A 15,238-nucleotide genomic window follows, 5' to 3' on the forward strand; every position below is an offset into this window, starting at 1 on the left:
TTAAATAATTACTTTGGTCAATGCATACTGAAAGCAGCCTAACGATCCTATGCTGGTTGCACTAGATGCAGAAAAGGCTTTTGATAGGGCTGAGTGGGATTTTTTTTATTTAAGGTGTTAGAAAAGTTTAAATGCAGCCCTTTTTTTATTGTTTGGATTAAAGCTTAGAGATCAATGGTCTTTTGGCCACTTTAAACTCTCAGCAACTTTGTCGAAATGCTGGAAGTATTTATCAATCTCAGCCTCATTAAATGGAGAACTAACCTATCCTCCCTACTGGTCACAAACCTCTAAGACCGAAGGTGGAGCTCCTTCTTTCTTCTTCTCTTTCTCAAACTGCCTTTGTTTCTCTACTTCCTCAAGTTTACATGTTTCTAACTCAAACTCCTTCTCTTTGATTCCTCTGCCTCAAATCCGCGTCTTTCTAGCTCAATCTGTTCCAATCTTACCCACTGCTCAAGAGATTTGTTATCAGGAAATTATTCTAATTCCTCCTCTCTAAACTTCCTAAATACTACTGCTATATAGTGTTCAACTATAAATCTCTGGATCTCTGCCTTTTTCATCAGTGGTTTTATGCCACAAGTTCCAACTTTTTGGCGATAACTTTTTGGCGATAACCACCGTCTCATTCCTTTGCGCTCTCTGCTATTACAAGCTCCTGTTTTATTTGGTGAGTGTCACTTTGGGGGTTGGTGCAAGCTGCAAACTTCATTTTGGTGTCACCCCCGCTGATGGTGTCACCCAGTGTGGTCCACACTCCTCGAGTGATGCCTGTGGCCTGTAGAGGCTCTATGATCAGTCATATAGTTTTAGATATAAATGGAATTAAGGGATATGTAGCGCTACAGTAAAAAAAAATCATGATTTTCTTGGATAGTGGAACAGGCATTTGGAATTGAGTGGCCTTCTCCTGTTTTTAGTTATTATGTTTAAAATCAATTAAACATGATTCAAATCAAATAATCTCAATATCAGGGATATTGCCAAAAAAAAGCAAGTTGCAATTAAATCCAACATTATCATTTTATATATTCAATTATACTACCTTAAACTAATGATATTCAACTCAAGGTTCACCAATTTTATATATTCACTGAGATAAAACATATCTGACAAATTCACCATTTATTCTCCAACCTGAATTGACTATGGCCAAAGTGGCTTACAGGGTTCACTTCAAATAAAAGTTTATCATGTAGCCAAGAATTATTCATAAACCATCCCGAATTGACTTTGACTTTGACCAAAGTGACTTACAAGGTTCACTTCAAATAAAAGTTGATCATGTAGCCAATAATTATTCATAAACCATTTCAAGAACAGTGGATCAACTTCAACAGATTACTTGGACCAATGAGAGAAGGCTGTTGCTTGTCATCAAAGATTCCTTTTCCATTCTTTTCATTAAACACCATCAATATAAAACATTTTTTTTATTTTCTCTGATAGGCATCATCTCTTATACATAATTCCATTGAAGTTTTAGGTAGCTTCTCCAATTTTATTCAATATCATTTTATATTAACATGGAGACAAGTCAGATCTAAACAAGATCCTACAAAGCTCAGTATAGTGAACAATGTAATCCAAAATCATACTAGAAATGCAGCCCAATTCTTTGTTTCCTTTATTAATAATGACAAAGCAAGCCAATAACATTATATTGATCTGTACACATATTCATCAATACACTGATTCTTCTCACCCATTCATGCACACATTTTGCATAAAATAAGGCCTCCTTTTTCTCCCCCAATCAAAATGGACCATCTCACCGATTTACTATAGTTTCAAGCAGTTAATACACAGTTCCTCAAAGTATTTATTTCCAATCAGTTTTTTTCTTTCTTACCAGGAAGACTGCAGGGCTTGAGATCTGTGGGGTGGGCGAGACTATTTTGAATGATTGTCCATCTGTGCTGTAGAAGCCTCTCTATTAGTTCCAATCCTTCAGGCCCAAGAAGTTCAAACAACTAAAACAAAATATATTTTGAAAAAAAAATTGCAACTTCAAATAAAAAGTTGTTTGCTCTTGTAAAAGTAAGACAGATTGGTTTCCACAAGGAAATGAAATAAATTCTTTATCAAAAATCAACTTTAAACTTTACATTATTATTATAGAAATCATATAGCCACTTTTGCTAAAACATATTTTAATTAACTATTTGTTGCCCATTCTATTGACCACCAAGGATGATGGAGCAATTAAAAGGAAGATATCCTAACATATTCAAAAATAATTAAAGGGATTTTTTTTTTAAAATCATTACTCTACATATCATCTTCAATCAAAGAGTTAATGTCTTCTGTCCATCAACAAAAATTGCAACAAAAAAAAGGTAACCAGTCACTGTGATAAACTCACCAAAAACATTAAATCATTCAAACACATTTCCTTGCATTCCAAATAGCAATAACAACACAAATGATTAGACGCAGAACAGTTGGATTTAGCAGGATACAAAATAGAACAATCAGTCCAGGTTGGCAGACAAACCTCTAGCCCCATTGTAGAGCACTGGTGCACCTCAGAGTTGCATGCTTAGCCCACTACTATTCACGCTGAAGCTCACGACTGTACTACCAGATTCTGCTCCAACAGAATCATCAATTTTGTGGATGACATAAAGATTGTTGGCAACAATGATGAGTCAGTTTACAGAGAGGAGATAGAAAGGTTGAAAGTGGTGTGAGAGCAAAAATCCAAGTACTAACATAGTCAGGTCAAAGGAAATAATTGTCTACTTTAGGAGGATGAAGGTCCACTCTCCAATACATATCAATTACTCAGTCATAGAGAGATTGAAAGATCAAAGTTCCTTGGCATCCATTTAAAGGACAACCTATCCTGGACCCACAAAACATCCTTGTTAGTTAGAAAGATGCACCTACAGATCCTAAGGAAGTTGAAGAGGGCAAGGCTGCCACCCACCATCCTAATAACGTTCTCCAGGAGCACAATAGAGTGTCTTGGATGGCTGCATCATCTTGAGGTATGGTAGCTGCAAAGCATCAGATTGGAGGTCAATATATAGGATGATTAAAACTGCTAAGATCACTGGGGTCTCCCTTCACTCTATGGATATCTGCAGGAAGTTGGTCCGTAAAGAGAGCTCAGAGAATCATTGATGCCCCTTGCCATCCAGTCTGCAGTATATTTGAGAAACTATTTTCAAAGAAGTGGTCCAGGAGGATAAAATGCAGGACTGCCAGAGGCGGTGAGACTGTTGAAGAATGATAAAAAGCCAAAATTCTGTCTGTCACACACATACATGCGCAAAATCGGTCTCTCTGAAATGCTCATTTAACCAATTTTTTTTTAAATTCAGATAAATGAGGATATCCAAAACAAATCAGAAATCCTCATTTATCCATTTTTTTTCCAGAGCTGAACTGACCTCACGTGTTGAAAAAAAATCCACTCGACATGAAATTAGAAAATTATGCTCATTTCACGCAACTCCCTCCCCTCTCTCATTACATTTCTTTACTTTTGACTTTTCTATCCAACTTTCCCTCTCAAACTGCGTGCTGCTGTCTCCCAGCTGCAAGTGGTCGTAAGATGCCCTTGTCCCGGTGCCATCAAGGAGAGCGGTCTCCCAGGCAGGAGCGGGACCTCGGACTCCGTGATGTTCCCAACTCTTCCCTCACCCCCTCCTCTCCCCTTTCCTGGCTCACCCAACCCCGACTCCGAACCCTCCCCTCAACCTACGACTGCACATGCACACCGGACTCCCTGGTGTGCAGTATGCCTAGTGGAGGATTCAGTCAAGACTCCAGCGTTGGGAGCTCCAGTAACCGGAGAGATAGAAGCCTGCCAACTCACCAGTGGATGTTCCATCAGCCCGGAAGACTCCCCAAGGATCAGCAGCAGTGATGGGGATCGGCTGCGATTGGGAGGTCTCGGTGATGGCGACGGCAGCATTTTTTTTGGTGAGAATTTAATGCTTAAAAAGCCCTTGTTGTTGTTGTTGTTTAAAGATTGATACAAGTGATTTGCTGTGACTACTGGGCTGTTTTTTTTAAAAATGACCAGTTCTCAAAAAAAACGTTTATCCAACAGAGGCCTCGTCCCAACCATTTTGGATTCGGGGTTGTAATGTATGTTCATTTTGGATCGCAATGTATATATGTCATTTAAGTGCAGGCTGCTGTGTATCTGTGTATGGGTGCGCGCATACAATCACATGACAATAAACTTGATCTGGTCTTGCAGTGTTTCACATACTTTTAGTCACCTTTACGTCAATATGACAGAGAAGCAACAAGAAATAATTATCTGGGGCTAATATATAGCAATATTTCATATCTCTGTATCTATTTTTATGACTAAAACATTCCCCTCATCCTTTATTTATAGATGAGAATTTTATTTCTCTACAAGATTAAAATGTTGTTTATTTCTTAATACAGTATTCATGGAAAATGATGGTTTGTTTGCAACTATAAACTGACCACCTAACATACCTCATTTTGAAGTTCATCATCACTTTTATTTGATGCCAGCATCTCAAACAATGTTCCACATAAGTCATCTGCCGTTGGTCGATCAGCTGACTCTTGCAAGGTTCTAACAATATAGCTATTAACTTCTTGCCTTAAAAATGAACTATCCAATTTGTTTGAAGATTTTAGATCTGAACTAACAATCAATCCATTTTGTAAATCTTCCTGATGATTGTTCAAATATTTAATATAATCAAGACTGAAATCCTTGTTGTTTTCCTCGCAGTTCAAGGATATTTCCTCCCGATATTCCAAACTAAATGATTCAAATGAAAAATTAATGTTTTTACCAAACTGTGTCTGAGAATTTTGGCTTGCTAGTTTATTTGCAGAAATTAACATTTGTAGTTCTTCTTCACAAAAATAAGAAGCAATTCTATACACTGCATTACAGGCAGCAGTGGCAGCTGAAGAAGGAAATGGCCCAAACATTTGTTTTAATGCTTTTGTTTCTTCTTGTCCAACATGGTCCTTGTCATGAAAAGTTTTAAAGAGGAAAACAGCAGCACTCTCCACAGTCTCCTGTTCCTGTTCCATACCAACTGCAGAGATAAAAAAAAAATCTTTATTCAAAAATATTTTAGGTGCTACCTTGGCATAAGTCAAATTAAAAAAATGTTGAAAAAAGTACCTGCAACTAATAAAAGGTTCAGAATCTTGAGGTAAATTCTAGCCTTGATATTTCAAATGTTGATCAAATAATATACTTACTATTTAACACTAAACCTGCACCAAGGTACTCAACATTCTGCACAATGAAACAAGAATTAAAAAGTCTTCAATTTTAATGAAGGTATAATATTCCAAAGCCCAATGCAGACTGTAATGTTGAATGTACACTTTCAAGATTTTTAATGCAAACACAAAGAGTTTGGGATCAGATTTATAATCCAAAAACAGATCAAGACTACACTGAGTCAACAGAAAATCATTATTTACTGCAAATCCAGATCATTTTGGTATTTATTTCTAAAATTAATTATCTTCTATTACAGAGAAACTTGCCTGCATAGCCTTCAAAAACATTTTTTATATTCCATGCTTTATAAATGTTTTTTAATGAAGTGAATTATGAGCAATAAAAGCTTTATTTATTTTAAATGCATTTTGCCCACATTAACTTCAAATTATCTATTTGGTTTTTCTTGCTTTTCCAATGTCAGCTATCTCTACTCTACGTTTAAATTCAAAATACATTGTAAGCAAAATACAATTAGTGCAAGGAATTAACTCTCCTCAATCCAAAGTAATGTTTCATCATGCTCAAGTTGATTAATGTAATAAAAATTTTTCTTAATTTTCCAAGATGAAGACCCCTAGGATATAAGAGGTCAACAAAGAGAAGCAAAATGTAAAAGAAAGACAACCTTCCAGAGAAAAGTGTACCAGTTACAAGTGATTGATTCATAAAGTTGATGCTCCTGTTCATTTCTATAAACTCACAATTCAAGAGATTGCATCAGGTTTCATCCACTTTGTAAACCTGAAATATCTATATATCTGCACAATAAAAAAAGTCTGAACAAGGTCAATAATCCTCTTAAAATTATCCAAATTGTGTTACAACGCAGAATGCATTTTCCATTATGCACAATTCAGCAAACAAGAAGTGTTAAATGCATTTTGTACAACTAACCATTTTCACGAACTGCAGTATTACAAATCATTGATATATTTTACAATGTAGAACAAGAACAAATTTCATGCCAAAGTTCAAGTTGATACTATTTAAAAATAAGGATTATTAGTTGACTTGTTCCAACTTTCATCACGTGATCTTTCAGTGCCAAGATAAAGACATACTGTAAATCAGCCACAAGGGTGCCAAATAATGAGAACTGTACTTATAACAATTCAATACAATTACAGCAAAATGCCAATACACTAAAATGAAAAAAATATTTTAAAAAATAAAGCTTCCCATCTACCTTTACTAAATAGCAGCTGGAGCAACAAATCAAACTCTTTTTAAGGGGATATCAACCCTCACAGAATATTCTTTTCCATGCTCAAACCACGTCCACAAAAGGTTACTTGTGAAATAATTTTGAGAATCCAACTTTAAAACTGGATGTCAAATTAAAGACATATTTGATTCCAGGGCATTCAGGAGGATAGATCTCAGTTGTCAAAACTTTATGCAGCATTGGCCAAATACTGAATGAATGTCTTTAATTCCACACAGCAAGAAGTGTTGAAAATGAATTTTACATGGGGGGGGGGGGGGTTCTGAGAAAGAAGGAAAACAAATAGCAGTCATTTTTAGGTGGTGCAATAAAGACTAAAGTATGGGACAAGGAATCAAAAATGTGACACAAAGCTCAATTTCACTGTTTTGAGTGAAAATATTTGATCCATCTTCAACAATGGATATACTCAGTAAGTAACCATATTTTTACAGAATTTCAGGGCAAAGTCCCTACTTAAGACCTGGACAAGCAGATTTACAAAGAGAAATCAGCAAATCTATTTAAAAGCATAAGCCAGTCAATTCAAATTCAATCTCCCTTCTGTCCTCTTCGCATTCAATAACCCAAAAGAAACTATCATAATTTTGTGTTCATTCTGCCTATAATCTTAATTTTTTTTTAAGTTGAAACCACCTGTAAGGAAACCCTCTACATCAAGCCAACTAGTTTTTTTTTTAAAAAAACAAACTTGCTTTTGATAAAACTGTGCTTCAGTCACACAAACATCAGCGCCCTCAGAGGTGGCTTAATATTGTAATTTACAATAATGGTGATTTACCCCTCCCCTATTCTAAGAGTTTCAACAGCATACCAATTCTACCACTGGACGACACCAGTGAATAGGCCAAAGGTCACTAGTGGAGAGATCATTGGAAGAAAAATGAAGAACAAGATTAATCTGCATTTGAAGAGGCAGTAATTAATCAAGAATAGTCAATATGACTTTGTTAAGAAAGATCGTTAAATTAACAAGTTAATTTTTCGAAGAGGAAGCTAAGTATGTTATGAGGCTAGTGCTGTTGATGTAACCTAATAGTCTTTAGTAAGTGCAATATGAGAGACAGATCCAAAGTTAAGAGGCCATGCGATCCAGGGCAATTTGGAAATTAAATCTGAAACTGGCTTGGTAATAGAAGGCAAAGAACAATTGTCAATAGTTGTTATTGTGACCAATGATGTACCGAAGTACAGATAAGAAAAGTTTTGTCATTGGAAGGCCCACAAAGGAGTAGCAGAAGAAGCAACCACCGCTTAATATGTGTATCTTCTGAGGAGCTGTTTATTTTTGTTACTGTGATCAAGGGAAGAGGTTTTTAGGGCCCTGCTAAATATTTTTGTTTCATTGTTAGTCTTGGGTGAAGTACCAGAAGTCTAAAAGATTGACTAATGCTGTGTCTTTGTTTAAAAACTGCTGCAAGGATAAGTCAAAGAAATAAGGCTGGAGAAGAAAACATCAGCGAGCTGAGTCTTAAACTAGAGGGCAATGATTCAAGATGAGGGGAGATAGATTTAAAGGAGACCCAAGGGGCAACCTTTATTCACATAGAGTATGATGGATATGTGGAACAAGGTATTAGAGGAAGTGATAGAGGTGAATACAATTACATCTTTGAATGACCATTTGACCAGGTACATGGAAAGGAATAATTTAGAGATATGTGACCAAATACAGGCACATTGAATGTTGAATTGTTTTGTCACATGTACAAAGATACAGTGAAAATCTCTTCTGCATGCAATCCAAGCAAGTCAACCCAATCTCAGTAAATACTACAATAATGAACCAAGATGTGGTGTTACATTAAGTGAAAGTGTGTAAGTGAAGTGTTATAAAGATCATGTGCACAATATAAAGAATATACAGTTAATACTGCATCATATTTTACCAGTGAAAGGTTAATTTTAGTCTGATAACAGTAGGAAAGGACTTGTCTTTGAACCTGGAGGTTAGTCTTCTCAAGTTCTGACAGAAGGAGAGAGAAGAGTGTATGACCACTGTGAAATGGGTCTTCTAATATGTAGAAAGCTTTCATCAGAAGACAGGAAGAATCTCTGCAGTCCATCATGTCTGTGCTGAACATAATGCCCAAATTAAACTAAAAGGATGAATATCCTATTCTCTGCATCTTCATTCATATGCCTATCCAGAAGTCAGTTAAATACTATTTATCATATCTACTTCCACCACTATCCTTGCCAGCCCATTCCAGGTACCTACTACTATCTGTGTAAAAATAAGTTGCTCTGCACATCTTCATTCCTGAAACATCAGAAGGTATCGATGGAGTTGGAGGAAAGCTTGGTTTGTGGGATTGCCTGAGCTGCATTCACATCTCTGCAGTTTTTTGTGATCTTGGGCAGACCAGTTCCCTTTGATGCATTCAAACAGGATACTTTATATTATGTATCATTTAAAAAAAAAGATGGCAAATTCCCTAGGGCTTCTGAGGAAATAGCGCAGTTGGTGCGCGCCAGACAGATCATAGTTAAATCTAACAACTTAAAGCTCTCCTCCATCACTATATCAGCATTGTTGCGACATACACTCCTAACTGTGTACTGTGTACTGAAATCAGTGACCAGTTGTTTTGCTGGCATTGAAGGAGAGGTTGCTTTCCAGACACTCGGTCACTAGAAATTTTTAATCCCGTTCTTATACTACATCTCATCATTGTTTGCGATCCTGCCTGTGACAGTGGTTTCAACTGGAGTTAGAGCAATATTTCACTATGCAGTCATGAATGTGTAGGGAGAATAGTAAGGGGCTGAGTACTTAGAGGGGTACTAGTGTTCAGGATTATTATGGAGGAGTTGTCACCAATCCTCACTCCTTGCAACCTGCAGGTCAGAAAGTCAAGGATTAAGTTACAGAGGGAAGTGCTCAGTCTCAGGGTTTGGGGATGAATTTCATTGGGATTATGGTGTTGAAGGTGGATCTATAGTCAATAAATGAGAGCTTGACATAGGTGTTTTGTTGTCCAAGTATCACAGGGCGAAGTGCAGGGAGATGATGAATGAGGCCATCTGGGAGTCTGCAGTTAATGTGGGCAATGTCCATCCTTTTCAAAAACTCAATAATGATGGATATCAGTCACCAGGCAATAATCATTGAAGCATATTGTCTTGCTTTTTTTTATTTTTTGGAAAATTTTATTTAATTCACATATGCATTAAAAATAACTTTTACATAATTTTTTATTCTAGTTAAAAATCTTTATTAATTATGATTTTAATTTTTTTTCCTGTTCCAATCCTTCCCCCTCAACAACCCCATAGAAAAGAAGGAAAAAAATAAGAAAAGAAGAAAACAAACATCTGGATAGTAATTATAAAAACTTACTAAAACTATCAAATGAAATCTTACACATCTTAATTTTCTTAATTTGATTTTAGGAATCGGAAGATTCAGGTTGGGCGATTACATGTTCCAGGATAATGGTAGGCTTTCTAGAGAAGGTGTGAACTTCAGCTTGCAGCAAGGAGAAGTTAAAAGATATCTGTGAATACTCCCTCCAACTGGTTTGTGCAGATACTCAGGCTATATCTGGGCCAGTCATTTTTCACAGGCTCATTCTCAGGTATACAGATCCGATGTCTACAACAGTGACCTTGAGGTCCAAATAATTTTGATGAGGTGGGTGATATTGACTCAATAACCCATTCAAACCTAACAGTGAATGCATTGAGCTCATCAGGAAGGATGTTTTGTTGCCTGCAATTCTTCTAAAAAATTGGACTAGCTCAGATAAAGAAATGGGGCCAACTCAGGGAAACACAGATAAATTGTCCTGAAGAGCCTCATTTTGTGCTGTCAAACTCCATAGCTCTACATGGTACAAGACGAGCCATATCTTGTTGAATGGCAAAACAGGCTACATGGATAGTTTATTGCATTCTTGTTATTTCCATTTCATCTCAAAGAACAACATATACAATCTGTATTATTTTTGTATCTTCCAAATCCAGCTTTGTTAACAATGACTACATCCCACAAAAAAAATCATTAAAGAAAACATTTATTGCATTAATTTATTTCAGTAAATTTTCAACTTTTCAATTCAAGTTATTCAAGTCTTCGGATATCTTCAATAACTTGACAGTTCCTATCTGCTCTTTGACCAAGATCACATGAACAACATCTTCATGTTGCATACGATCTCACCTGAAATTTTGTCCTCAGGAGTAAGATCAAAATCCCAGGAATTCCTAATACTGTTATGCAAATATTACAACCGTGCAAACATTACTGCTATTGCTTTCAACAATTCAAAAAGTATTTTCCAGGCAAGAAATAAGCTGTAGGACACTGGTTTGCAAGCACCCTTCATTTTTAAAAAAATGTTAAGTTCATAATTCTCTGAAAGAAAAGGTAATGCAATAGGGTCTATTTGTTGAATTTATATTAACAATGAAAACATACAAATCTCCATATTCACTTACCAAATTGTCTTGCAGACTTCAGAACACTTGTGAGATCTTCATTAATACTCTTATGTTCACTCTTTGGTACTTCCTCAACAAAATTAATTATATTCTTCCAAGTCAATCCTGTTTTACAAAACTGTTCTTTCCTCTTTGATCTTTTTGTCTATAACAGTTTATATTGAAAAAGATAAAATTAAAATAACACAAATAATCACTGGCATGCAAGCAAAAAGAGCACCAAGGCAATTAACATTTCATTGAAAAAAAATGATTGAAGTTGACAATATTTACCTGTCATTGAAACTTATTGATCAGGTTTCAAATTCACGAACAAATAGAGCAATGACATAAACATGCATACACCAACTACTTCACAGCTCCAGCAACCTGGTTGTATTTCTGAGCTCTCATTCTGTCTGTGTGAAGTTTATACCTTCTCCCTTTCCTCATGTCAATTTTCCCCAGATAATCTGCTTTCTCCCAGATCCCAAAGACTTGTAGGTTGATTAGCCACAATTACTAAAGGAGAGGTGCATGGTAAAGATCTGGCGTTTCGGCAAGACCACTTTCAATTGGTTATTCACACTGGCTTTCATGGACAAATCTCTGTTAGAGATTTCCTGCGTGCACACTCACGACTGGTTGACCTCCAGGGCAGATGCCCATGCAGAGACTTTCCAGACAGTAGCACTTGGCACATCCAACAAGCTGGCCACCCAGTTCGCCTCCGTGGAAACTCCACATGAGCAATACAACTGCCTCCTTGCTAGCTATTCTTCCATTCTGCAACCCCAGTTCACCATTCTCATGCTGAAGCATGGCGTCCAGCACCACATTGCAACCACAGGCCTGCCAGTGCATTCTCAAGCTCGTCGTCTAGCCCCTGACAAACCCAACCTCATCAAGGAAGAATTTACGTGCATGGAAGAATTCTATCATCCGCCGTACCGACAGCCCACGTGCCTCACCCTTCCACCTGATGGCTAAGTCCAATGGCAGCTGGAGACTCTGTAGAGACTACAGATGCCTCAATGATGCTGGACCACCCACTCATGGACATAACCAAAGCCCTCACACTTAACACGTCCAACACAGCAGTATGCAGAATCATTGAACATTTTGTGGACAACACCTGGAGGCTCTTTGCCTTCTTTAGCCACCCTTGTGACCACCTGAATTGAAGTACAGCATCTTCGACAGAGAGTTGCTAGCCCTCTACATCACTGTCTGCTATTTTCGCTACTTTTTGGAGGGCTACTTTCACGGTCTACATGGACCACAAGGTGTTGACATTTGCCTTCTTCAAATCTTCCAACCCTTAGCCTGCCCGGCAGCAGCGACACTCATCTTACTTCTTGAATTCACCAACTCTATCCACCACCTCTCGGGCAAAATGCACCCACTAGGCCAACGGTTCAAGCCCTGTTGCAAGGCATCAGCTACCAAGACCTGGCTCGATCCCAACAGAACGATCCCAAGACCCACAGTTTCAGGAAGGCGATCATGAGTCTGCATCTCCAGGACTTCCCACTTGATACTAATGACATGACTATTCTCTGCAGCATCTGCACAGGCCAACCCTGACCACTCATCCCCACCCAATGGCGACAAACAGTTTTCAACATGATACACAGTCTGTCCCATCCTTCCATCTGAACAACATTACAGATGATAACCTCTCGGTTAATCTGGCATGGGCTGTACAAGCAGGTTACAGAGTGGACAAAAACCTGCACAAACTGCCAGATTGCAAAGATCCAATGGCACATCAAGCCCTGTCTCCAACAATTTTACACACTGACTCGCAGGTTCCAGCATGTCCACCTCGACATAGTTGGCCCCTTGCCAGTCTCCTGAGGGTCAGACTATCTGCTCACAGTGGTGGACAGGTTCATTTGATGGCCAGAGTCTGTCATGATCCCTGACACCACCACTGACACGTGCCAGGGTTTTCATCTCTGCTTGGGTCTCCCATTTTGGAGTCCCAGAGCACATAACCACTGACCGGGGAGCCCAATTCACCTCCGCCCTGTGGAGTTAGCTCTCCAAAGTCCTGGGCACCCAGCTACACCACACCACTGTCTACCACCCTTAGTCCAATGGACTAGTCAAGCATTTTCATCACCACCTTAAGTTAACATTGATGGCATGGCTCGAGAGGCCAAATTGGGTGGATGATCTACTGTGGGTCCTCCTCAGTATATGCATAGTACCTAAGGACGATCTCAAAGCCTCCTTAGCTGAGTTAGTCTATGGCGAGACCCTTGCATTCCTGGGCCAGTTCCTCCCTTCATCGCCAGGCCAAGCCCCCAACACCACCATCGTTCTGGAAAGACTGAGAGACAAATTGGGATCACTCGCACTACCATCATGACACTGTCAACCACCTTTCAATTACCCCACAGACTTAAACTCCTGCGACTATGTATTCGTTTGAAGGGCCGGACACAGAACACCTCTCCAGTGTCCCTATGAGAGACCCTACAAGGTGCTCCAAAGAAATGCATCCTCTTTCACTCTTGACATCGGGGCAGAGGAACTTTTCATTGTGAACCACCAAAAACCAGCCCACCTGGACTTGTCAGAACCAGTGAAGGTCCTTCCCTGCCAGTATGTAGAGGTTGGCTCCCGAAGCAACAGATCTCATCCATGGCACAACATGAGACCACCGGTGCCAGTTGTGGGTGGTGTACGGGGGGTGGAGGGAGTTGTGTGATGACACCCATGATTGTAACAGTGAACTGACCCCACTTGACACGCGCGGTCAGCGGGTCAGCTATGACAAAGATGGCATCATGGGTCCTTCTCTTCCGGTGCAGACCAGAAGAGCGTGTGCATGATGCAAGTTCCGGAATGCGAGGGGCAGACTGAGGTCAGCCTTAAAGGCTGCAGCGCAAACTTCAAAGTAAATCAGTTGTGCTAAACAAGCTCATAGCCTGTTGGCTCAGTCTTTTCACTACCAAATTATTATTCTGCCAGGTCCCACTGACATGCACCCAGTCCACATTTCTTCAAACCTCTCTTATCCTTGAACATGTCTGAATTTTTCTTAAATGTTAAAATTGAGCATGCTTTCACTACTTCAGCTGGCAGCTCAGTCCATGCTCCCACAACTCTCTGTGTGCAGAAGTTACCCTTAATGTTTATTCCCCTTAAAGCTTTTCTCTTTCACCCTTAATCCATGTCCTCAGGTTTGTATCTCACAAAACATTGGCGGGAAAAGCCAACTCTATTGTTTCATAAACCTCTATGAAATCTCCCCTTCACTCCAAGGAACAAAGTCCTAACCTGTTTAACCTTTCCCTGTAACTCAGTCTTGTTTTCTGTCAAAATCAAAGTGTAAAATGAATGGAAGCAAATGCAAAATAATTTGGGGCGGGGGGGTGGGGGGAAGTGTTTTATGGCAACAGTGATGATCATCTTGTGTTCTTCATTCTTGTAACTGTGCTTTCCAACAGGTTGTAAACAAAATTTTAAGAGAGAAAATGTTAGAAACACTTAGCAGATCAGTCTGCCCCTGTGGAAAAATGACTTGAGTTAACATACAGGTCAAAGACATTTCTTCAAAACAGCGTACACTTTGAGAGTCTGGCATACAGCATGCAAATAATGTGGCCTGCCCAACAGAGCACAACAAGGGCATCTGTGCTTGGAATGCTGGCCTGGGACCATAATTGAAAGTGATTTGCTGGCTTTTACAGTAAATATGGACAATTTTGTGGGGAGAATGTTGACAACCTATTTTAAATGCCTAGAGTTGTCTGATAGATCACTAATTTAGTGTCACATCAAGGGATTTTTATCTTCAAAAACCCATTTGTTTAATCAAAGGTTATATTGGCACTGAAGAAATAGTGAATTTTATCCTTCACTAAGTAGAGATACCGGACAGAGGTTCACTAGCCCACTGTCTCACTGTTAGCCTTTATTGTCACAGGGCAGCATTATTACAGCAGCTCCATGTTGTTATAGGATCTTTGTATTCTTATCGAACCACATGTTCATTAATTTAATACCTACATGGTCTAAAATTAATCACCCTTTATAAGTGCAAACATTCATTGCCCTGAATCAATGATATGAGCTCGCATACTGTCATTAGAATAAAGTGAAAATACAATGCTGTGGATATTTTGTAAAAAAGTGCCTGCAGTCCTCATCACATATATTACAATTTGGACATGGTTCATCATTGGGAGAGTCTCCAAGGCATTTATCTTCATCTAATTTTCAATTGGATTAGATTAAATAAAACTAATTGAATTCTAAAAAACCTACCATCATTTCTGAAGAATCTTCAATATATTCATCATGTCTGGTGACATTTGAAAAGA

General features: G+C 38.5%; 1 protein-coding gene across 2 annotated transcripts in view; it reads right to left on the reverse strand.

Moving 5' to 3' along the window:
- The window catches only part of ascc3 (activating signal cointegrator 1 complex subunit 3), a 484,134-nt gene extending 468,903 nt beyond the window's left edge, over nt 1-15,231 (reverse strand). For both annotated transcript variants that reach the window (XM_069887454.1, XM_069887456.1), the window contains exons 1-4: nt 15,183-15,231; nt 10,920-11,067; nt 4,471-5,051; nt 1,856-1,976 (exon numbers count right to left, since the gene is read on the reverse strand). In XM_069887454.1, coding sequence (XP_069743555.1) covers nt 1,856-1,976; nt 4,471-5,051; nt 10,920-11,067; nt 15,183-15,188 — 856 coding nt within the window. In that variant the 5' untranslated portion in view covers nt 15,189-15,231. The remainder of the gene's footprint in view (nt 1-1,855; nt 1,977-4,470; nt 5,052-10,919; nt 11,068-15,182) is intronic.
- Nucleotides 15,232-15,238: the final 7 nt, after the last annotated feature.

The sequence above is a fragment of the Narcine bancroftii genome, chromosome 6 (assembly GCF_036971445.1).
Source record: "Narcine bancroftii isolate sNarBan1 chromosome 6, sNarBan1.hap1, whole genome shotgun sequence".
Lineage (NCBI taxonomy): Eukaryota > Metazoa > Chordata > Chondrichthyes > Torpediniformes > Narcinidae > Narcine > Narcine bancroftii.